The sequence below is a fragment of the Melozone crissalis genome, unplaced genomic scaffold (assembly GCF_028551555.1).
Source record: "Melozone crissalis strain CALT ecotype California unplaced genomic scaffold, PUWL_Pcris_2 ptg000012l_1, whole genome shotgun sequence".
Taxonomy (NCBI): domain Eukaryota; kingdom Metazoa; phylum Chordata; class Aves; order Passeriformes; family Passerellidae; genus Melozone; species Melozone crissalis.
Window position 1 is genome coordinate 4,207,474 of NW_026535790.1, and position 22,699 is coordinate 4,230,172.

The 22,699-nt window shown below is 39.6% G+C and overlaps 1 protein-coding gene across 30 annotated transcripts in view; it reads left to right on the top strand.

The window, feature by feature from the left end:
• Window positions 1-22,699, top strand: part of RBFOX1 (RNA binding fox-1 homolog 1) — a 1,176,073-nt gene that overhangs the window by 787,765 nt on the left and 365,609 nt on the right. For 26 of the 30 annotated variants that reach the window (XM_054271085.1, XM_054271101.1, XM_054271122.1 and 23 more), the window contains one exon: window positions 20,827-20,868. The exons of the other annotated variants lie outside the window; for them this stretch is intronic. In XM_054271085.1, coding sequence (XP_054127060.1) covers window positions 20,827-20,868 — 42 coding nt within the window. The remainder of the gene's footprint in view (window positions 1-20,826; window positions 20,869-22,699) is intronic. 30 annotated transcript variants of the gene reach the window in all.

The window sequence follows — 22,699 nt, forward strand, 5'->3', positions numbered from 1 at the left end:
AAAGCTGTGGTATCACTGTCACAAAACTGCAGTGTAATTATCACTGCTAATACCTTGTAGTTCTCACCAGTCCTGGCTTTGGCAACCAGATGAGAGAGTGATGAAAAAAAGCAATTATTCTTCATTTAATGAGGGCATTGTGTGTGCAAACCAGTCCAGAACGTCCAAACTCTAATTTGAATGTATTCATTAACATACTTTACTCTTTGTCTAACTTTCAGTTATTTTTCTTATATTTAAATTTGGCATCTTCTGCTAATTGAGGCTTCTTATAATGGGATATAGATGAATGGAAATGGAACTCTAATAGTGAACCAGCATTAACATGGATCTTTCAACTTTCAGGTTGGTTTAGTTTAGTTTGGTGACTTTTTGTTTGGGTTTTTCTGGCTTGCTGTTGGGTTTTTTGGTGTTTTTTTTTCTTTTTTAATCACATTATTTTTATAGACATTAAAAAGTACAGGCATTGATCTGGGTACATTCTGTAACAGGCAGATAAAAGACACATTTACAAAGAATATTCAGGAGTATATTACTGCACTTTTATGTCTAGTCTGTCTTTTATTAGAAAATGACAGTAACTTTATTCTCCTCTGTACAGAAAATTTTCAAAAATGGAATAGCAATGTGTGTGACACAGGGTAACAACAATGGTGTTAAGCAAATATTGTGGTTCCCTGTTTCTCCTCATGCCCCATCACTTCATTCTCCCTCTCACTGTCAAGAGGTTTTCCTGCACACTTCTTTACCCTCTGAAAGAAGAGTAAGGTTTCGAAAAACAATTAGAGCTATCATGGTGTTAGAAAAACATTCAGAATCAAGTTGTTAACATATCTGCACATCTCACAAAGCTGCTGTCAGTGGGAGCAAGGAATGGAAGTTCTTGCACTCGTATGAAATCTCTGCAATTCCTTGGAAGATCAGTGTTTTCAACATTCAGCTCAAGGGTGTGATTTATTTATTTTTTTTTAAAGAAAATTCTTTCTAGTGATGAATTTAGTTACCCACTGTTTTTTTTCATGTGACGTGAGTCATTCATAAACACTTTGTGGTTCAGGCAGCGAGGTGGGAGCAGGAGTATCTAAAGAAAAAGGAAAAAAAGAAAATGTGTAGCCAGAATGACAAATCCTTAGGCACAGCTATAAAACATACAGATCAGTAGCACAGAGCCATAAGAATATATTGACTGTGGCTCAAACTCATCAGAAGATTGATCAATCCAGCTGGCTTGCATTAATTGTGAAATAGAAGGAACGCCACGATCAATGATAGGCATGAAAGTGCAGCGGTAATGATGCCACATCCAGCTAATCCAATAATGGAGAACCTGATGGATAGCATATTGGAATTCCACTGCTTGGGCCCCTGTCACAATAAAGTATATCCTGCAATTATGGGGAAAAATGGAGCAGGCAGCAGTGGAGGCAGCCTCGCCGTGTTCTCCTGATTAAACACCACCTTAAGTGGCACTCAAACACTGCAGCCTGGCTGCCTGCAAAAGATAATCCTTAAATTTGTGTGAAACCATGTCATTTAATCAAACCAGCTGTGACTATTAAGATGTGTGCAAGATCTCCAGTTAACTGTGGGCGTTTGAACCCTGGTCACTGGTCTCTTGCTCAGCAAGGACCATTTCTGAGCTGGGAGCCACCAGCCACCTGTGTTGCAAATCAGTTTGGTTTTTGAAAGGCTTCAAGGCCTGATGGGAACAATAATACTTCTAACAGACCTGTGGAGAATTCAAATTTAGTAAGCTCCGTCCCATATTTACTAATTTCAGTCTGCTCAGTGTTAGGTGTTGATTGGAGGAAGAATGGATTTTTGTTAATATAAGTACAGCCAGATCTGTGGCTACAGTTTAGAGTCATTGGTCATTTACTTATTATAAAACCAACCTGAACCCTTTCCAAAATACAGCATCTGTCACATTAAGGACTAAGTCTTTCAGTTCTTATTGAAGTATTAACTTTTCTACTATTACTTTTATACTGATACTTAATTTTATCATGAAATTAATCTCTATGAACCTGTTCATTGTTGTTTTGACTCAACTTTGCTGTTGGCTTGGCCTTTTAAGGCCCAGCTTTGCATGGAGGCTGTCAGGAGGCTGCAGGGTCCATGCAGGAACCCCTTGACAAAGGCTGTTTAGGGAAGGTGTGTCCTGCTCTCCTGCATCTCCCTGGGGCTCTGGGCTCCTCCTGCTGTGCTTGGAGAGGCCCACTGGGAGCTGCAGAGGAGCCATGACTGGATTTTTTACCTTATCCCTTGTCAGCAGTATTTCTCAATTGTTTGTTTTTGTTGGGGAGGATAAATGTCAGATCTTGGAGCTGCTCAGCAAGGTGTCCAAGGGTGTCCAAGGGTTGTTGTTCCTGGAATTTGGGCAATCACAGGGAGAAATGGGTGGCTGCCTCACCACTGAGGAGGTACCTGAGCCCATCTGTGGATACTCTACTAAGCCTTCTGGAAATCACTGACTGCTTTAATTCCAGTTCTGGGTGGAGATTTTTGTGTTTAAGCTGTAGAAATTTGCCACTTTTCAGATACAAGTGTTTGTGCATAAACTGGACTGAGGTTTTGACACTTGACAGGTCTTGAAATTCTTCAGTAGAACCTGCCTTTATTTCTATGTGCAAACACAGTTTGTTTTTTTTCATGAACAAAATCACTTTACTGCTGTTGCTGGGCTTTTTTCCTTTTTTCCTTTATTGCGGCAGAGAAGCTTGGGCACAACTATTTAAATAAATAGCTAGCAGACTATTAAATAAATAAAATAAATAAATAAATAGCAAAATAGTCTTGTTTAAGTGTGCTGGTAACAACTGTTATGAGATCAGGAGCTCTGCAGGCCTTGCTGGAGCCTCTTGGACTCTGGAGCATCCAGCTGGGCAGATGTGAGCAGGAATTGTCCTGCACACTCAGCCTAATGCCCTGCTGGAGCAAAGCCAGCAATTCAAGCATCTTCAGCATCTTCTGTTTCCCTTTCAGTGCAGTGTAATTTTCTTACTGTAGTGGTGAAATGATCAGCCAGTGTTCTTGTGGGGCTTTTCTTCTTCCCTAATGTTGATCCTGCCAGTGGGGACAAAAGAAACAATACTCCTACCACGGTTACAATGTAAATTCAGGGATAAAATTAAGGGAATAATTTATCCTAAGGGTTCCAAGTATTCCAAAGTGTTTGTTTGCAATAGAAAAAAAGACTTAAATACTACATTAATAAGTGATCAATAAGCCTGAAATGGTTTTCAGGCTGCTCAAGTGAGCTGACAACAAAGACTGTATCTTTCTGTTTCTTTGCAAGTAGAAAATAGAAGTCATGTTCTTGAGGGGTTTCTTTCCTTTAAAAATATTGCAGTATAATGAAAATATAAGTTGACCAAGTTGTGAATGTAATACCACCATCCTGGGTGTTAATAACATCTCTTTCTGTGAGCAATGGCCTGGTAGAATGTGTATTTTCTAAACCTAGTTTGGATTGTGTGAAGTGGTAAGAGTTCACTTTAACCTCCCATCATAGGAGTAATAATAAAGAGAAGGCAACTTCAGACTCTGTGATGGTAGCTAATTGCTGTGGAACAAACCCTTGCCTTCCCTGAGACTTTGTTCATTCCTTTTTAGCCACCAGGGAATAATTTTAATACATGAAAACTGTATTCAAGTTATGTTCCAGCAGTAAATGAGATCTACTTACTTCTTTCCAGAACAATTAATTTCCAGCCAGCCTATGTTAAGGAAAGTACTGAGCAGTGTGTTTTATAATTGCTGCAGAGCTGTACATGCAATATTAGAATAGAAATATTGGGTTTCTTTTCAAGTTTTGAATAATCCCAGTAGACCTGCAAGCTGCTATGAATAATTCTGTAAAGTCTAAGTGAAAGAGTTCAGGTATTTTCCCTCCTCTCTTTGAGATTACTGTGGTTATTTGAGGCAAAAAGGCAAAACACCTCAATATTATGCAAGATGAAGACAGTTTGCTAAGACTGAAGTAGTAATGGATAGCCTGAAGGCATTGGTCCAAACAAACTCACTCCAGCAATGGGTTTTTTAATGGTTTTGGTTTTTTTTTTTTCTCTCAAATAAGTTGTTAGATGCCACCAGTCATCTGTGAAGTTACAACATGGTATCTTCATAACAGAGGAGGTTCTGTAAATGCTGAACTTTATTTATTTTTTTCCTTATTTTTTATTTTTCACAAACAGCTAAAACAGCACATAGGACTGGGCAGGTGAAGAACCACGTTTTTCCAGGGAATCTGGCTGTTCCATGGAACTGCAGTGCCAAGGTGCTGCTGCCTCTCCTTGCCTTGCTCGGTGTCATTGCCAATTTCTAAGTTGTGCTCTTGAACTAAAAAACTTGTAATGCAAATGGTGACCCTGGAAGGTCTTACAAACTTGCAAGTGTTTGAAAAGGTGTTAATGCTTCTTCCCCAGGAAAAGAGAGGGGAATTTTAACCTCCTCCAAAGGATTGTTTCATCTGTAATTAGCAGAAGCAAGATCATACAAATACAGAAATCGGTGAGCTAATTGCGGTAGTCTGGCAATGAGGGGCTCTACTGGGATCAATTAACATGATCTAGATATTAAAGGAAAGCAGAATGTTCCCTCTTTTTTCCCCTCCTATGATTTGCCACATTTGTCTCTTAAATACAGACTCTTGCAAGGTAAAAAAAGAGAGGGTTGGCTTTATTTATTTATTTTAAAATATTTTCAGGGCAATCAAAGTCATCATGGCGATCCTCAGTTCTGCTGGCATCCTGCTTGTTCCTTTTCCAGCTGGGGCCAAGTGTCAGGGACAGCTGGGCACCGCTGGGAAGAGTTGTTGACTCGTGGTGCAGATTTTTTGGTATTTAACAGCAGAATTGCTCTCATGTTGAAACAGGCCCTGATTCTTAAGCTCAGTACATATTTGTGGGGGTTTTGCACTATTTATTTGTATTGTGGGATGCCCTTAGACCTAAACATGGGTGGTGATAATACTTTTTCCACTGGTATTGTGCATGATAATACCATTTTAAACATATATGTGGCTATATTTTACTGGCAGTCACAGGGGTAGAATATCAGCTTTTTGAAACCTGTAAATACCAGAACATTGTGTCAGGCTTGTCAGCAATAATGCATTAATATTTGAAATGTTCTGTGCTCTGTTTTTCATCCCATTGAGGCCATGCACGTGGCATTTCTCAGCTGAGGGTGCTGGAGCAGGGGAGGGAGCTGGCATGAGCAGCTCTGGGCATGGACTGAGGAGCTCTGGCTGCTCTGGGATGTGTGAGCTGAGAGTGTTCATTAGGGGAGGAAAAACCTCATTCCTACCACTTGGTGCTAGGCTGAACCTGACTCCAACCCTGGTAGAACACGGTGCTTGATATTCCACCTAAAATCACTTTAACTCCCATTGGAAGTGACAGAGTGCCAGCAGTCCAATCAAGAGAATATTTATTGCTTTTAGGAAGATTTTACCTGTGCTGTCCTGATCCTGTGTGGGGTTTTTCAGCTTAGTGAGAGCTGAACCACCAAGGGGAATTTCTCACTCTTCATGTGTTCCTCTTTGCCTCTGAACAACAGAGGAAAAATGAGTTTTGAAACTTGGTTATTGAGCACTACAAGGAGTAAAATGCAGTGAGAATGGACTGCAGTATTCTTTTTCATTTTTAGAAAATAATGCCAGACATCAGAGAGAGATTTTATATAATCTGGTAATGAAGAATAGTTCTTCTCTTGTTCTCTGGGCCCCAGGCATTCCACATTACTGAAGCTGGAACATGACATGTACAACAAGAATGTATGAAATCTTTTAAGATTTTTTTTTATAATACCCAGATAGCTGCTGAACTTATTTTCTTTTCAAAAAGAAATTATTATCGACATAGTTCTTATATAATTAGTTCAGAAATATAAAATAAAATCAAAAGTTGCTCATCTTCCTTCCCCATTCTCCCTGTGAGATGCCAAGTTTGTCTTATTTCCCATGGAGATGGATATTTAGATAATGATAGGAAAGCTATTTAAAATGCAGACAAACTCCTCCCTTGTTTTTTTTGTGTTGCACTCAATCCATTTTCTATTCTAATCCCTATGGATATGGATATCAATCCTTTCCCACACCCCCATTTCGCTTATGCTATTGACTTGCTCTGAGAAAAACACTTCCTCTTTTTATTCTTTCTTGGTAGGTTTGGTTTTGCAACTGGTTCGGTTTTGGGTTTTGTGTGTGTTTTCAGTTTGTTTTCTCCTAAAGACAGATGGTGGCAACACTGTTCCTTGTAAAGCAAGGAGAAAACAGCTGGTGAGGTGCAAGGAGAGGCCGGACCAGCACTCCATGGATGTTTCCAGGGCTTCAAAGTCTCCCTTGGCTTTCCAGAGGAGCTGCTACATAAACTAAGCACACAGTTATCTCCCCTCTAACTGTAACAGTAAAAAAAAAATTAATTAAAGAAAATAAATCACAAATATATTATATTTATGGCATAGTACAGATGCAGTAGCTTTCCTTCTTGGCTTCCGTATTTAAATCCATACTTGACTTACAAAAAAAATTTGTTGCAGTCTAATAACTATAAAATACTAAAAGGAAATAAAATCAATGTTGGCTCCAGCCTTGGAATGCAAACCACACACACACACACTCTCTAAGATATGGTCAAATAGTGCTTACTCAGGAGATTCAGCTCCAGGAATCGAGCAGCACTGAGAACCACTATAAAATATGCAGAAAAGGAAAAAAATCTCTTTAATAGATGCTCACAATTTGTTGTTTTTATAAAATCAAGGGGGTTTTTTAGTCCCTTTAGGTAAAAAGGAATTCTCAGGATTGATACCTATCAGGATTGATACCAATCAAACAGGTGTAGGTTGCTTAGTGGTTTTTTTCCTTTCTTTGCAGTGTTATTAATCCCAAATCTCCAGGCTGCTAAATGTACACATATGAATTACAGTGTTTCAGGAATCAAATGAAAGGCTTTAGGGAAAAAAAAAAAAATCAAAGAACAACACCACCACAACCAACAAGACATCTCCATGATGTATTTTAGGTCTGGCTTTATTTAGTAAAGAAATCTGTGCAGTGATTTCAGTGAATGATTGCTCTGTCCTGGCATGGGCAGCAGGCACTGAGCGAGCAGGGTGGCTCTCCTGGCAGCCTGCGTCTGTGACCTGTCACCCTGCTGCACACCTGCCAAGGGCATGGCCCACAAGGAGCTTTCCCATTTTTACAAGAGGGTTTATCTTCACCAGCAACGAGACAGAGGCTGGTGAAGTGAGAGTGAGAGCTCAGACTGGGGAAAAGGGAAAAAAAAATGGGGCAAAAAAATAACCAATGTCGTGTAGTCTGATGTTGTAGAATAGATTTTTGTCTTTACTTAGAATTGAAGGATTTTTTTTCAATTACAGTTTTAAAAATGGAGCTTTGTTTAAAGAGCTTTACCATGTGGATGGTGTAGAGCCACTGAATCTCTGTGCCTCGGGGTCTCCAGCTCTCTCCCTGTCCAGTGGCAATCGGCTCCTGCAGGTTCTGGGGACCTGAGCCAGGTGCCTGGGTTGTTTGGGTGGCTCAGGTCCCTCAAAAACCCATCCCAGCAGCAGCTCAGCAGCTGGAGGAGTTCAGAGAATCTGTCGGGGTATTTCTGAGCACAGCATCCCTGCAGAGCTCTCCATTGCTTTTGATGATGTGGCAAATCTCATGAAGGGCTGTCTCCATCACAGGGGTTGGATACAGCTCTGGGTATGGAAGGATACCTGTTCCAGGTTTCTAACGATATATATATGGCCTCTTTGGTAACTTAAATAAGATTTTGCTGTCTCTGGACCTGTGTGAGGCTCTTGCTGACCTGTGCCCAGTTTGTCAGGGCTGCTTGGTGTGAGCAAACAGCAGCTCTTTCCCTCCTTTGTTGGACATTTGCTCTTTCCAGGCTTTCAGGAATATCCCATGGCCTTCCTCAACTTCCAAAACTTCAGAGACCTTCCTGCCGCGCAGCAGATGCAAGGCCAAGGCTGTGTTTTCTCTAGAGGTGCTCAGCTCCTTCAGGATTCATTTATTTATGTAAGAGTGGGCGTTAAATACCAGAAATGCCATAGTTTAGACTTATTTGTCCATGATAGGTATTACAGTGTAGCTGAGCCCAGGTCATAATTCTTAAGCAAAAGTATCTTTTCACAATGGAAATTAATTGTTGTTTGTAATTGTGTGTGCCTGCTTGAGACACATCAGGAATTTTTTATTTTAGTAATGAGACACCCCTGTCTCAGAATATGCACGCTGAGGTGTAAAAGGCCTGAATTCCAGTCTCTAGACAAAATTAGAAATCAAAACAATTGCTGTGATACACTGAAAAACCAGACAAGTAACCTCATGCAGAGCAGCATTCCCTACCCTTTTAATTGCTGCTTATCCTGTCTCAGTAAGTGAGGTAATTGACGTTTTACTCTCAGAATTGATCTCGGTGTTTCAGGTAGTTAGCAGGCTAGAATGGCTTCTGCATCATAGCACTAAAAATCGTTTTGTCTCATAAACTAATCCCAGGCTCAAGAGTATGGCACAACCTGAAGGGTGTCTAGCTTAAAAATAATGAGTTTGTTTGGACCTTGGGTCCACTGGGCCAGGTTGTGATTAATCTGAATAACCACAAAAAGCTGCACAGTGCTGCTCCTGCTCTTTGCAGTTCTCCTGTTCACACTTCTATCCAAGGGCCACCTACATTAGAGCTTTGAGGAGCTCAAGTGATTTCTGCTGGTACTTGGGAATTCCTGCTTCAGTGAGAGTTGTTTGGGGTGACAGTGAGCTGGCTGAACAGGGTCTCAGTTTGAGCAGCTTGACCCAGCACCTCTCAGGCAATGTGCACACTCCTGCAGGTCTGGGACTCACCTCAGGACCTTGGCTTCACTTTTCTTCTTCACGTGTGTTAGCACAGCATTTCTGGGAGGAAAAGGGAGCACAGAAAGAAATAATATGTGTAGGGGGACATAGTATGGGTGAATGAAGGTAATGTAGAATGTAATCTTATCCCCCAATGAGTTGCAGCTGGACCCTATTACTAAAGATTAGGAGCAGGCCTGATGATAATAAGCAACACCTGTAGCAAATAAGAACAGTGGTATAAAAGAGTGGATTAGTGGGAACTGGAGTCGGAGAAGTCAGGAGCTGCCTATGAGAAACATTGAGGAGGTATGAAACTCTGAGGATATGGAACCCTTGCACCATAATGATAAAAGAACTCTCGATATATAAGACAATATAAGACAACATATAATGATAATAGAACTGTTGTGATACATAAGACAACACAGACGAGAATACTTTTTGTAAGTATTGCACGTTTATCTCATTGCGAAGTTTAGTGCAGGAAGTTCTAGAAATTCAGGTGTAAAAGCAGCACAGGACTGTTCCAAACATTGGAGATGAAATGAGTGAAAAGCAGGGTGTAAATTACCCCTTGCTTGAGGCTACAGCTGTGGTGTATTGAACACACAGGCTGGGCACCAGACTGGGAGTGTTACCTGCATGCAAATGAAGGTGAAATGTTCCTTCTGAATAGTGTGTGCAGTTATTATATTGATCATGAGCATTCTGATGCTGGAATGAGTCATTAATGCCACAGTTTGGTTTGTTCCGTCCTGTAATGGAAACACACATGCAGGTAGAAGAGATGCTCCTCTCTCCCCCTCTCCATCTCTATTGTATGTAGAGCTGTAGATAAATGTGACAAAACTTGTAGATGGATTCTTTGTCCTTGATGACGTTCGATCTGGGCCAAGGTGTGGCAGAAAAGTGAGGATATGTATAGTTATGTGAAGAAAAGGGGCTATATTTATTGCAAAAGGAGGTGATATTTAGATCTTTCATGTTTATACAGTAAAAGATTTCTCTCTGCCTTCTCAAGGGACTGGGTTTCAGGTCACAGTTTACCTCACCTCATCACAGCTCATCTCAAAGTTTTCTAGAGCTGTTAGGAGCAGCACTTTGATGCATGAGGATGGCATGCAATGTTCCATTGCAATTCTTTCAAAAGCTATAGACACTATGCAGTTTTGAAGGTACAATTTCAAGCTTGTTATCCTGGAGGTCATTGAACAATGTGACATTTCATTTGCAAAATGAGCCTGGCTGTGCATGCAGGTGCACACACATACACAAGTTTTAAATGTTTCCCTCTCCTTTGCTATTTTTAGGACAGTAAGGCCACTGCTGTGGTCTCATTAAAAGGTGAAAGAAAGTGTTTAACTTTGTCAGCTGCACCTGGTTTTTGCCTATGATTGCTCATTTTCTTAACAGAAAAGTAAAGACTACTTTAAATGATAGTTACATGTTCAAGGTAACCTTACCACTTCTGAGTGAGAAGTATACAGTGCCCTAATGGATGCTGTTATATGGCAATCTCTAAATGTCTTTCATTATTAAGTGTCAAGGCTTCTTTTAGGAAAGCTTTAGAAATTCTTGGGAGAAATGTTTCATTGCAGCAAGCTGTAGCAGTGCCACTAAAAATATATTGCTAATTAAAGTTTATTGACAGTCTCTGTAATGCGTTCCTGGAACAAGTCAAAGCACTGAGCAGTTATTGAATGCCAGGCACTGCATCTCCTATAGTTAGTTAAACTGTTTAGGAGAGGAGATTAAGGTACTCTGCCCTTCCTTCCCTGTGCAGTTATTGGCTGTGGTTATTGTGCAGAATAAAACTCTTTCAGCATGCCAATGCTGCAGGCTCCAAGAAACTTTGGCTTTGCAAGGAGCTGTTTCACTGCCCATGGGCAAATGGGGAGGTCAGTTAAACACTGCCAGGGTATGAAAGGTCCATCTTCCCAGGAAGGAGAAGAATTTGGGCCATTCAGAAAGCAATTGCTTCAAGGTGCAGCTTCTAAGTTGAGCAAGAGCGTGCAGAGTTGTGGTGGTGTTTGAGGATGAGGGAAGAGATGAGAACCTAGACTCCATGTTTATGATATTATATTAAAAGAAAATGCTATAGTAAAAGTATACTAAAGAAAAGAGAAAGGAGACATCAGAAGGCTAGAAAGGAATGAATAACATAAAACCCGTAACTGACCAGAGTCCTGACACAGCTGGGCCGTGATTGGTCATCAAGTAAAAACAATTTACGTGGGGCCAATCGAAGATGCACCTGTTGGTAAGAAACCTCCAGACCCCATTCCAAGCCATCAGATAATTATTGTTTACATTTCATTTCTGAGGCCTCTCACCTTCTCAGGAGAAAAAATCCTGGCAAAGGTATTTTTCAGGAAATATGTCAGTGACACAGAGTCACTTGAGCTCAGTGTGTGGGTATCAGTGAAGGTGTAAATCCCAGCTGTGCAGCTCTGATATGGGGCAGTGTGAGGGACACCCTCATTCCTCTGTGCTCGCCCTGGCCAGCAGTGCTGGATAAGAGCAGTGGCATCGTGGCTGTGGCTGCTCACACTGCATGGCCTGTGCTGATGCCTTGGAGTGGCTGCCTAGAAGAGAGGCTAGACAAGATTAAAAAAGTAAAAGTGGTTATTTGTTAAAGGCTTCCAACAGATACATCTTGGGCAGTCAGGAGCCTCCCAGAGGCTGCGCCCAGGATGGACAATGTGCACGAGTTTTTCACACAGTTATAAGTTTGGTCCATTGACACATCAAGGGTTAATCCTCCAATTACAGCTTCAGGTAATGAAGTCATTTACCTCCAATTCATTCTCCCCAACTCACTTTGGTTTATACTTCAGGGCATTAGGCTGTGGTGTGTCCTTGGATCCAACAGTCCCAGAGGGATTGTTTTGTCTGACCAAAATGTGTAAACTATATATGGAGTTCAGAATTATGCACTAATGCAGTATAGGTGTTGAAAAATATAAAAACTAAAATTTAAGGCATCAGTGCTTTACTGGCTTTGCTTGTATTGCCTATTTAGAATCATAGAATACATTGGGTTGTAGGGGAACTTTTAAGGTCATCTAGTCCAAACTGACATCTGTGATTTCTTACTGGTATTATAAACCTGGAAACCTCTTGCAAGTTTTTACATAATGATCCTTGGGTGCAAGCAACAGAAGCATTTGCACTGCCTTGCCACATCTCTGGAATGCTCTGAGACACAGAGAATCTATGAGCAATTTTATAAATGCAAGGAACAGGATTTATTCTTCAGATGACTGCCAGAAGAGTTTTACTCTTGTTTAAATCACTAAGTCTAAGCTACTCATTGCAGTGGAGTTCCTCTTCAATTCTGTTGCTGTAAGCAAGGGCAAAGTGCTGCCTCTGGGAAGTGAGATTTACAGCACAAATCAGAACCAAAGCAGGGTTTTTTACATGGCCTACGAGCGAGCATCACCAGCTTTCCAAAGAGATTGGTTTGTGGCTCTGAGAGCCAAACATTCTGCCTGCTTGTACAATCCACAGTTCCACTGAGGAACATTACCTGAGTTGTAAAAAACTATGCAAAAATCTCCTTATGGCAGGCTTGGTCCTAGAGCTCATTAAATTCCTTCCTCCTCTTTCTGCTGATTCAAGCTACTTGCATGCACAGAAATGGCCAGAGGAGCTGTGGGATGGAGAGGGAGTGAGCCCTGATGCAGAGCCGGGTGGGGCTCGTGCTGTGAGGGTAAGAACAGCCCCAGAGCTGGGGCACAGACAGGTTTTACCCTCTGGGTCTAATTGATTTAAAACCCAAGAAAACACACTCCTGATTTTGGGTGTATTTACTGAGCACCATGCACAGGGTGTGAAGTTCTCTCTCTAAACTTCACAAAAGCATAATTCCTACACATCCTTGCTGTGCTCCAGGGAAAGAATCTCACCTGCAGAGCCCACAACTTGATAAATTAGTGCAGCAAAGGCAACCTCTGTTTCTGTCAAAAGATTCATAGCAAAAAAAAAAACCCTGATAAGTGTGGCAAGGAGCACAACACTTGTGTTTTGATTTCTGTGCAAGCACAGAACCTGGCACTGCATTTCCAGTACAAAACAGAAAGGTATCTACATGTCATTAATGCCTTAAATTACCCCTATTGTCCTATTGAAAATGTGTGTGGATACTAATGACCAACTTTCATCTTGCATTCACATCCTTGAAATTCTCTCCCAAGAGCTAAAGATAAGCAGCACGTATGTGTTCCATAAGTAATGAAGTTATCCACCAAAATGTCAAGTTTTAGGTAGAGTGATAGATGAGAGCAGACTGTAATTTTAATGCACTTCATGGTCTTCACCTCTTTTTTGCATTCAAATTTTACTGACAAGAATATGTATATAAAGTACATACCCATAACTGTGTCCATAAAGAAACAAAACCCAAACCAAAAACAAAAGGAAAAAAATCAATAGCTTGATTAACCAACTAAATTATGCCATAAATAGGATGCTATTAATTATCTATCAGCTTAAAAGCAATCCTAGAATAGAAAGAGTTGTTAATATTAAACATTCTAAGGTTTTCCTTTTTTTATCTGCCCATGAATAAAGTAAGTTTTGCAGATCAATTGCAGATGATTGATCTATGAGTTTAATATTGCAGAACGATCATTTAGTAGGTTTTGGATCACTTGATATAAAATAATGATAATATAATATAATTATATATATGATAATAGAATATATATAATAAATGTAATACATATAATATAATATATATTATAATATAATGATACTATAATATAGTATATAATTTATGTAATATATGATAATATAATGGTAATATAATGATAATATAAAATATTTTACATATATAAACACTGCCATACACACACAGTCTATCACTTTATGACACTGAAGATTAATGTTTTAATTGGAAAAAGAGCAGCTCTGAGGAAGGGCACAAATGAAAGTCTGGATATCTGTCAATTCATTGGCTTCTTGCTGACCTGGCAATATCTGCTTTCTCAGACCAGCTCCTTCTGTAATGACCTCTCCAGCCAATAACGTGGATCTGCCAGATAAAAGCTGTGTTTTGGGTTTCTTGTAATTTGTCAGGCATGGGTGACTGTGAGAACTTGGCTTATTTTTATCAGCACACGGGCACAGTGAGGAGGTTTGCAGATGTTTGCTGATAGCACCAGGCCGTGTCTGTAGGAGCAATTTGTAACAAAGCTGGCTTTGTAATTGTCTGGAAATCCATGCCTGTCTCCAGTGATATCCTCATTGTCAGGCTGCTGTTCTCTCCTCTGCCTTGAAGGGTTTTTCTGAGTTGTTGCCTGCAGCTGGAATAACTGCCACCTTAATAGGCTGGTAGCAATTATCTAGAAAAAAAAAAATCTATGTAAAGTGGAGTTTTTTTACTTAAACCCTGTTTTAATTTTACCATACGTTCTTGGCCTATAGTTTTTAGTTGTCATCTCTGTCTATGATCTTTACTTCAGAAAGCCTATTATGTAGCACATCAGATTTATTGCCTTGTTTGGGTGATACAGACCCTCAAAATTCAGCAGTACCTATACTCAGATACTAATTAGTAGCTCCAATTTCTTCATTCTATATTTACACTAGCTTCAGAGTTTATCACTTAATTGGTATTCATACCATTATCTGCAATTTTTTTGCTGCAGAGTCTTTAAGGAAAGCAACTTAAGACCCTTTTCCCCAAAGGTGCAGGATTTTACAAGAGTAAATTCTTGTGAGAACAATATGCTTATGAAACTGGAATTGTTTGTGCTGCAATGAGTAGGGTAATACCTGTAATATGCCAGGCTTGGTTTGGGCCTGTTTGCATTGCAAGGTAACAGACTTTAATACTATACTGCTTTCTGCTTTAATATCACAGTATTTTTAATTGTGTTTTCATAGTATCTATTTATTCTTTGTACTGCATTGCCTTCAGATTATTCTGTGTAATATTTTCTGTGCTATGCAGGGAAATTAAATGCACTGTGGCCAGTCCTTTATGTGTAAAAGGAGTTTATATCTGAATGCTAACCATAGATCAAGTTTCTCATGGGGTTGTTCCATGCAGAGCATACATCCAGAATTTCATCTTGAGGCTTTCCCACACAAGTGTTTCTCTTGAATGGTACTTGTAAAATGTATTTTCTTCAAGATAATTTTCTGAATTTATATACAAGTCCTGTGTAAGGCAGTTTCCAGAGCATTAATGTCCAAGGGTTGGCCATGCATAGGTCCAAATTAAACCCAGCACTGTCCTGGTCTGCCCCAAACCTTCCACAAAGTCATGGCAAAGACCCACAGCTCCCAAACTGTGTTTGAAAGCAGGGAATGAACTGTGTGACAGGATGTGAGCACGGGGAGAGCTGCAGTGCTGGCTGCTCTTGTGCCACCCTGCAGGGATTTTGCTCATGGGATGTTGGAAAAGGAACTTCCAGGCTATTCTGCAGCACCTCAAGTTTCCTTCAATACTTTCAGGGAGCCAGAGGCAAGTTTGGTCGTATCTCTGTCTCTGTGATCTGCAGCATGCTTTGGGCATACAGCTCAGACTGTTCAGAACAAACAAACCAAAAATTAAAGAAAGAAAAAAAGAAAAACCCAAACCCCCTGTTTTAGGTAACTCTGATTTTCCAGAAATATAGAAAATCTTAATGAAGAAACATATCTTATCCTGCAGCTAAGAAAAGGTGAAAATTGGACTTTAAGGTTCCTCATTTGGTTTAAAGGAGACATTTTGCAAAAGGAAATAATTGCCTACAAACTGTTTCAATGTAAAAATCTTTAAAAGTGTTTCTCTTTTATTTTTGGAGAATTTCTACTTTTCCTTGTCTCAATAAAATCATCCTGTTTGGAATATGTTACTGATTTGAGGGCAAAAAGAAAAGGAGAGCGAGAAAAGCCTATAAAACTATAGATTTTTTTTTATGGATGATGAGATGGTCCCCATTTGCATTTACAGCTTTACAAGGATTGTAGCACTAGGCTCTTTTTCTTTTTTTTTTTTTTTGATGGAAATGCTTAATCTGAGCTCAATGGGCCATAATAATTGCCTGTTTCTTCCAGCAGAAATAAACCCACTTGTATGTGACACTTGAAACCTTAACTCTGCTTAGTATTACCCACGGAACGGGAGACAGTTCTTCACCCAAATATATTTATGACAGCAGCACCAGTCGATATACAATACCCAGCCAAGGGCACTGGAGAATAAATCAGTCCCTCCAGCCTCTGCTGGAGCACAGTAACTGATGGTGGTAATAAAACCCCAGGAAATTAAAATTCTGTGCATGCAAACGCGCATACCTAGCCAAGAGAAACCCGAAGCTCTCTGTTCTGGTGAGGATTTGCATATGCACAGACATGTGCATTCTGTACCCCTTTGTGTTAGAAACACAATGGAACACAAAGTCTGTGGGTTGTCAGCACGTTGTCACCTCGTTAGGCTCTCCTCAACATTTGGGGCTTTCAGGAGACGTGTCCATGAAAATTAAGGCACCTGGCAGTGGAAAAGGATAATCCCAGTTACTCCTTGAGGAAGAAATACTGATGTTATGTTTGAGAGCTTCTAGATGTTGCTGTAAGTGACTACCAAAGGCTCTGAAATCCCCATTTCCAGGTCATTTCATCCTGTATATTTATGCAATTACAGGTATTTTTAATGAGTCTTCTGTGGTCGAGCACCTTGGGCTCTACTTTGTGCCTTTGTGAGCTCTTGGGATGGATGTTGTTTCTTCACTTGTGTTTTGGGGTTTCACATGTAGTACTGAGAGGCAGTTTTAGATTAATACACAATATTATTTATACATTTATATACACGCCCGTGCTTTTCCCACATATTAAATAACTTGGAGTATTATTTCTCTTGAATTCTGTGGGGCAATGAGATAATGAACACTAATAAGTAATAAAAAGATGCAGTTTCCAAATGGAATACAGCAGTGTATGGTGTGTGTCTTTGTGTAGCACAGCCTTTTTGTGTAACATGGCAAGGAACAAAACCGAAGCATTTAATTTTTTGTCTTTTCCAGTCAGATGAGTGTCTAATGAGAGAAAGCACTGGCAGATGGATTTAGCTTGAAATGGTGTGGACTGTCTCACAGTGCCTGGTGAAACACAACTGTGAGAGGACAATCTGTGGTTTGATTTCAGCTGGTTAATCTGTGTATGAGTGAGGAGAGATGATTTCTCAATCAGAGGGTGAGCAGTCACCAGCTGGGAGGTGGGTCCTGATAAAGGCTCTGTGACTCTGCTCCTGCTCACCTGAATCTCAAGCTCCCCGGTTCCTGTGTAGGTACTGACTGTAATAATAAAAACAAATATATTATTGAAATTGTAGTAATCTTACCCGGACTGTCCTTTTTGAGATGTAGAAAGAATGGCAGCAATATCAGGGGGCCTTTCATTTACCACACATGTTTAGTTATGGTAAAATATCTAGAAGATAAAAGACATTAGATGTTCTCCTATTATTTTTCAGCCAGTGGACTGTGCTCTGTTTCAAATAACCTCAATCCTGAAAACATTTTGAATTAGAAAATGTAAAACCAGTACTTGGGAATGTTGAACTGCTACAGAAATGTTCTTTAACATTTACGTGGATACTTTCTGTAAATAGCCTTATTACCCTCCTAATGTTCCCTTTCCCCAATCACCTAAACCTCTCTTTAAAATGGCACTTTACAAATTTGACAGCAAAAAACCCTTCCCTGGACTGTTGGTATTCCTGAACACCTGCAGCAATGCTGTTGTTCTCTCAATCTGTCCGTTCATGGGTTCCATTTTCCTCATGGCCTGTGTGTCTGTATGAAGAGTGGATAAATGATAAATATATTTAACAGATATTCAGTCTCCCACCTGTTTCTGTTACTTAAAGAAACCAAAACAGATTTCCCCATTCTAGTCCTGAACTCACTGGGGATTGACACCAGCAGGTTGCCCAGTATTTCCAAAGGGTCTTTTTTCGTTTAAAATGATGGAGCCTGACAGCACAAGTGTCTTTAAAACTGCTATAAATTTTAGTCCTATAAAGGAGCCTGTAGTTTTTCAAAATTTTTCTTTGATAAAATCTTTTAAAGTGAATGAATCTTTTAGGCATTCTTCCACTAAACTCATAATATGTGAGAGCTTGACACAATGACACTCAATATACTGACCACTCTTATGCTAAAATAAAGAAATAGTTAATTGCATATGGTTGAATCCAAAGCCCTAACAAAGTGAATTTAGGATTGAGAAGCAATGTATTTAGAATTGCAGGATGTGCACAAGGTTTGCTTCTAGGCTCTCTTGATCATTAATTAAATATGTTATGGCTTTCAGTTTTTCTCATTTATCTGTACAGGTTTACATATTGTAAATGCATTATTTATGTTTTCCCTTAAGTGCTCAGTACTGCCAGGATGTTTCTCTTAAACTGGCACAGATAACAAAAAAGACAAAATGAGAGAGCAAATTTGGCACTGGTGAAAGGCTCAGGGAGCTGCTCGTGTTCAAATGAGCCTTTCCCAGATGTATTTTAATAAACTTGATCTGACAAATAGAGGGCCAGACAGGCAGATGGCATCTGTGTTTAAACTATGAATTTTTTTGTTGGTTTCATTAAGGTAAATTTGGTTTGTTTGTTTGTTTTTTCCCCTTTAATCTCACCCTCATAATGCCACATCACTAAGTCTCGATGCTTTTTTTCTGGAAAGTTGCTAGGATGAAGGGTGATGAGGGAGCTGTCTGGGTGGATGTTCACTCTGAGAGAAGCCAGCTCTGTAATGGATTTTTGTGTTGTAGCTAAAACGCAGTTTGGGATCAACCATTTGCTGAACTTTGAACCAAAGGATTTGATGTGTCCCATCCCTCTGTTGTGTTTTACCTTTTAGAGTAAAGTGAGCATCATGCAGGTGGTTGAATCAAATAATAATTTGATATAGTGTTCTCACATTCATATGAAAGTTGTTTGTTTTAAATTGATGGTTTTCTTCTGTTGGTTGTGCTGCCAGATGCTGAGGAACAGTTGGATGTTAACTTGTGGTCATCTTATTAATTTACTCTTTGCCTCCCTGTTCTCTTCTCCCACTGTTCATAAACACTTCTTTCCCATCTTAAATAAAAATTTTCTGGTGTCTGAGACATTAGGTATTTTATATTTCAAATTACAGTAGTAAATAGCTGCTAAGTAAAACATAAAATTAACTATCTGCCTAAATAGTCAATAACTATAAACCTTGCTCTAATCTACAACTTTTTGATGCACTTTTTTCTTGTTATCTTAGAAATTTCACCTTCCTTGAATTCCAAATCTCCTCCCTCCGTCCCACCATCAGAGGTTAAAATCTCTTAACGGAGAAAACCTAAATAATGAAAAAAGACCCTGAACAAAACAACCCAAACTCATTTCTAACTTTGACCAGATGATCACTGCAGGTCCCTTCCAACTGAAATATTTCATTCTATTTATTTTTAATCAAAGTAAAGAGGTTCATGTGGAATTCAGATTTGAAAGTAACTCTTGAGACTTATGCAAACACACTTACAATGTGGACTAATATAACCTTAAAGTGACTCATAAATGGTGTAAAGTCATGAACTTTGAAAAGTGGAATTGTTAGTCTGCAAGTGGTAGTCACTTCAGCTGTACTTGATTTGACTCCTTAGGGGAATTGTAATTAGACTTATGCTGAATTCCTGTACTTGTTACTCCCTGCTGGGAACTTCAAAGAGCATTTGTTTCTGTTAGGTTTGTGTTTTCATACAGGGACTCTTGTAAAATTCTGCTGTACAAGTAGAAGGTTAAGCCTGTAATGTACTTTTTAGGACTCCTTCTGTGCTGAAAAGCAGGCAGTTTTATTTTGTTTGTAGTACCCTTTGACTGAGAAGTTGCCATTTTCATTATCACTAGAGAGTAAAAATATCTTATACAAATGGGTATTTGTTGGTGTTTTAACTATGTACAAAGTAGTGATAAGTGTATTCCAAACCTTTGAAGATATCCTCAGAAACATTGCATCCAATTTCGTGTTTTATGGATTGTTTGCCATCTACACTAATGACAGAACTGACAGTGATGACACTTTCAAGGCTACTTAATGAAAATGTCAGTGATGACAATTTCAAGGCTAATGCTCCCTAATGAGTCTAAAACTATTCTAAAACTAATTTTTAAGGAAACCAAAGCCAAACCCAACCAGACACAAAACCCCTCTGTCCACATGGACAGATGAACACCTGAGTGCCTTCCTGGGCAAAGCTTTGGAAGTTTGGTTCCAGAGGTGCTGGTGCATGGCTGAGTTACACACCTGGGAGGTGGGAAACAGGCTGGGGATGGTTATTTCAGGGTGTTTTTTTGTTCCTTTTTCTTCTGGCAGAGTTGGGGTGTCCCAAGCTGTGCTGTCACTGTCCCATGTCTGGTGTTATAAGAATTGAGTTCCAGCCCAGCCAGCAGCTCTCACACCCTGAGCAGAGTTCCTTGTAAATCTGGCAGAGCACCAACAGCAATAGGGAAAAAAACATATGCTGTGGAATCAAAAAATCTTCAGAGTGACTTTTACACTGGATTAGAGCTGGATGTTTTCATGGGAAAGTGTTTTATCACTTATTTGAAGCTGCTGTATCTTTATTCCTGAGCTGTGCTGTGAATTTATCACATAGATATAGAAGCAGTGGGATATTCACAAATACAACAGACTTGTGATAGGATACAAACTGGAGGAAAGCTTCTTCCTGAACTGGACTGCCAATCAGGTGTTTAAAATCTAAACACGATTCTTTTCAACTTCCATTTTGTTATGAGTTCTTCTGATAATTTAATTTAAAATATAAGTTTAAAAAATATAATTTTTGTAATAATGGTTCTATGTGGATGCACAGGACAATGTTTTCTTTAGATAAATGGCTGCATTTCCAATATTTATATGTGTGAGACAGATAGATTAGCAGCTTTGTTGTGGCAAGAATGTTACGCTTTCAAAGTTATTTTGGCTTTTTTTTTTCTTCCCTTATAGAGTTCAAAACAACAGATGAGTTGTGAAAGAGAACAGCTAAGGGTAAGTGCAATGATTTGCAAAATTTTCTGTTTCTTTAAAACATAAGCAGAATTTAGTCTGTGCTATTGACAGATGAATTACTTAATTTAAGAGGAACTTCTTTAGTTCATTTGTTGCTTGTTGGTAAATATTGTACGTCTTTCAGTGTAAAGGAGCTAGATAGATAGATGCAGGGTTTGTTTTTTCTTTGTAATGTGGTGAGAATTGGCAGTAAAAATCTCGAGTAAAATCTTTGTCTCTTTGTGGGACCCCTGACACTGAGTGAGCTCCTCCTGTGCAGCTCCAGCAGTGCCCAAGGTCACTGAGCTGCCCAGACCTGCTCCACTCAGATTGTTTCCAGCAAGAAGAGATTATCCTGTGATTTTACAGTGTGTAATTTCAGAGAGGAGCCAGTGGCAGGGCTGTGAGGAGCTGTTATTTCAGTGTCTGTTGGTTTGGTACCATCTGGAAGGGGATGGAGTTCCTGAGCCCAGGCTGCTGACCCCTCCATTTTCCCCTTTTCCTGTGTTAGAGTCACTGGGTTAAACAGCTTTTAGTCTCTGCTGCCTTTAAATGCTACAGATCCCTTAAGATGCTTTTCCATTGCAATATTTCTTGGTTGATTCTAATATTTGTTTGGGAAAGTAGAAGAGCCTTCATTAACTAAAAGAAAAAAACAAAACAAAACCACAAAAACCCAACCAACCAAAAGCTTTTTGGTCATCTGAGTGTTGCTTAATAGACTACATTTATTGATAGCACATGCTGAGTATTTACTTGAAATCCCACATGCAAGTAGAGAGGGAGAGGCAGGCCTGAAGGAAGGGTAAGTTCTATACAAACAAAATCTATACAACAAAAAAAAATTGGAAATAGAAAAAGCAGCTTTTTATTTGTTTGCTTGTTTGCTGTTTACTAAGCATCAGCAGTGCCTGCATGACTTGCAAGTATAAAGAATATACTTGTCTTAAAGTACATTGTGCAGTGTTCTTGCTCATCCAGCCATTCTTTAGATGAACTCCATCAACATATCTAGATGCTTCAGCTTGTTCTCAGCACACTTGGAATGGGATTTTTGGTAAACAAGTTATGCAAGAACAATGCATCACATATTGTCCTCAATTCTTTCCTGGGTGCCATGTGACTGCATTGCATTGTACTGGAGCTGGAGTGACAAAGCTGTGTTTTATCAGCACTCATGTCTCAACAGAGCAGCTGTCAGAGCTAAAATATTGCAATAGTACCTGAAGGACAAGCTTTCCAAGAGGTAGCAGTGCCTTGAGAACAAAGAAAGTGTTCCTTTCTTTTTATTGTTTTCATTTTCTGCCTTGGATGAAAGAAAATATTGTTTTAAAATATAACTTGAGGAGGCAACAAGCTCTTTCTTCAAGTAAATTTTGTGTGCTTTTCAAAGCATTGGATAAGAGGTGGTGCAGTGAAACTTTCATGTGTCTTTCTATTCCAGTATTACACATTTATGTTTAACAATGAGCTCAGTGCTTGGGATGCCTCTGTGCCATAGCAAAATGTGACACCTAAAGACAAAGCCATGTTGTAACCTATTAAATTTAGCTACATCTTCTTCCACAACTCCTCTGATATTCCTGTTGCACTAAACACAGTTTCTGGTGTAAATTCTGCTCCTGTCCCAGAGATCAAGATCCCCCATGGCTTTCACAGCTTATCTGCTGTGACACTGAAATTTAAATGTACTGTGTGTGGACATGTTGCACTTTGAGCACTTTGAGGATGTCACTTGACCATTCTGCCACTTTTAGGTTGGCTCCCTAACTGAGCAGTGCTGTTAAAGAAATGTTTCATGGCCTGAATCAGGTTTTGCAGGCCTGCAGTG